At 38.8% G+C, this 2,500-nt stretch overlaps 1 protein-coding gene across 2 annotated transcripts in view; it reads right to left on the reverse strand.

The window, feature by feature from the left end:
* The window catches only part of dennd6b (DENN/MADD domain containing 6B), a 27,522-nt gene that overhangs the window by 16,602 nt on the left and 8,420 nt on the right, over positions 1 to 2,500 (reverse strand). For both annotated transcript variants that reach the window (XM_042080829.1, XM_042080830.1), the window contains exon 11: positions 2,166 to 2,261. In XM_042080829.1, coding sequence (XP_041936763.1) covers positions 2,166 to 2,261 — 96 coding nt within the window. The remainder of the gene's footprint in view (positions 1 to 2,165; positions 2,262 to 2,500) is intronic.

Consider the following 2,500-nt stretch of genomic DNA (forward strand, 5'->3'; position numbering starts at 1 on the left):
ATTTATGGTGGATAACGGGTTATTTATGGTGGATAACGGGTTATTTATGGTGGATAACGGGTTATTTATGGTTGATAACGGGTTGTTTATGGTTGATAACGGGTTATTTATGGTTGATAACGGGTTATTTATGGTGGATAACGGGTTGTTTATGGTTGATAACGGGTTATTTATGGTGGATAACGGGTTGTTTATGGTTGATAATGGGTTATTTATGGTGGATAACGGGTTGTTTATGGTGGATAACGGGTTATTTATGGTTGATAATGGGTTATTTATGGTGGATAACGGGTTATTTATGGTGGATAACGGGTTATTTATGGTTGATAATGGGTTATTTATGGTGGATAATGGGTTATTTATGGTGGATAACGGGTTATTTATGGTGGATAACGGGTTATTTATGGTTGATAATGGGTTGTTTATGGTGGATAACGGGTTATTTATGGTGGATAACGGGTTGTTTATGGTTGATAATGGGTTATTTATGGTTGATAACGGGTTATTTATGGTTGATAACGGGTTGTTTATGGTTGATAATGGGTTGTTTATGGTGGATAACGGGTTATTTATGGTGGATAACGGGTTGTTTATGGTTGATAATGGGTTATTTATGGTGGATAACGGGTTATTTATGGTGGATAATGGGTTATTTATGGTGGATAACGGGTTATTTATGGTTGATAATGGGTTATTTATGGTGGATAACGGGTTCTATTAATGGTTGATAACGGGTTATTTATGGTGGATAACGGGTTATTTATGGTTGATAACGGGTTATTTATGGTGGATAACGGGTTATTTATGGTTGATAACGGGTTATTTATGGTTGATAACGGGTTATTTATGGTGGATAACGGGTTATTTATGGTTGATAACGGGTTATTTATGGTTGATAACGGGTTATTTATGGTTGATAACGGGTTATTTATGGTGGATAACGGGTTATTTATGGTTGATAACGGGTTATTTATGGTGGATAACGGGTTATTTATGGTGGATAACGGGTTATTTATGGTTGATAACGGGTTATTTATTGTTGATAACGGGTTATTTATGGTGGATAACGGGTTATTTATGGTGGATAACGGGTTATTTATGGTTGATAATGGGTTATTTATGGTGGATAACGGGTTATTTATGGTGGATAACGGGTTATTTATGGTTGATAATGGGTTATTTATGGTGGATAACGGGTTATTTATGGTTGATAACGGGTTATTTATTGTTGATAATGGGTTATTTATGGTTGATAACGGGTTATTTATGGTGGATAACGGGTTATTTATGGTGGATAACGGGTTATTTATGGTGGATAACGGGTTATTTATGGTTGATAACGGGTTATTTATGGTGGATAACGGGTTATTTATGGTAGATAACGGGTTCTATTAATGGTTGATAACGGGTTCTATTTATGGTTGATAGCTGATTCTGTTTATGGTTGATAACGGGTTCTATTTATGGTTGATAACGGGTTCTGTTTATGGTTGATAACACGTTCAAACTTTCGTTTGGGAGCAAAATTACGTTAATCGAAGGAGTTTTGAGCTAGATTGTTATTTGCATTAGCAACAAAATGCTTAATAGTGTGTTGCAGCGTGCATACATCCATGTCAAAATAAATCGCTATTTTCAAACCACTGACAATGTTCAAAATAGCCTTACACTTCAGTGGTATCCTACAGATAAACCAAAGTATTGCAAACTTTTGAAGTGAACAGAGAAGCTATAACAAGGAGGATTTCTGAAGGCAACACACACTGTGGGCACGTTCAACAGGCTGTGGGCTATAAGCTATAACAAGGAGGGTTTCTGAAGGCAACACACACTGTGGGCACGTTCAACAGGCTGTGGGAGGGTTTCTGAAGGCAACACACACTGCCTGAGTTCTGTTCCGTTAAATCAGTGGTGCGCTGGACATCTTGCAGCTGCGCGGATGTATGCTGTTCTGATTGGATAGTACTTTACCACTGAGAGCTGTGATTGGCTAATGCTCACACATCCTCCAGTAAGAGGCGTGCTTATTGGCTAATGCTCACACATGCTCCAGTAACAGGTGTGCTGATTGGCTAATGCTCACACATGCTCCAGTAAGAGGTGTGCTGATTGGCTAATGCTCACACATCCTCCAGTAAGATGTGTGCTGATTGGTGGGTACTCACGGGGCCTGTGTCCGGGTGGTGTACTCCTTGAACTCACTGTCATGGATGGTGAAGTACGGTCTGAAGTCACAGCAATACTTCAGCGGAGAGACAGCGCTGTACAGTACAGACAGGGAATAAGGACAACATCTCAGTATGAATATAAGTATAAGTATAGTATATATACTCTTTTGATCCCTATATAAGTATAAGTATAGTATATATACTCTTTTTGATCCCGTGAGGGAAATTTGGTCTCTGCATTTACCCCAGAGAAATGAAATCAACATCCCAGCATCCATCAGCAGAGAAATGAAATCTCTCTCACCCTCGTGAGACATCAGGAGGGTCACATT

Source organism: Alosa sapidissima, chromosome 23, assembly GCF_018492685.1.
Source record: "Alosa sapidissima isolate fAloSap1 chromosome 23, fAloSap1.pri, whole genome shotgun sequence".
NCBI classification, from domain to species: domain Eukaryota; kingdom Metazoa; phylum Chordata; class Actinopteri; order Clupeiformes; family Clupeidae; genus Alosa; species Alosa sapidissima.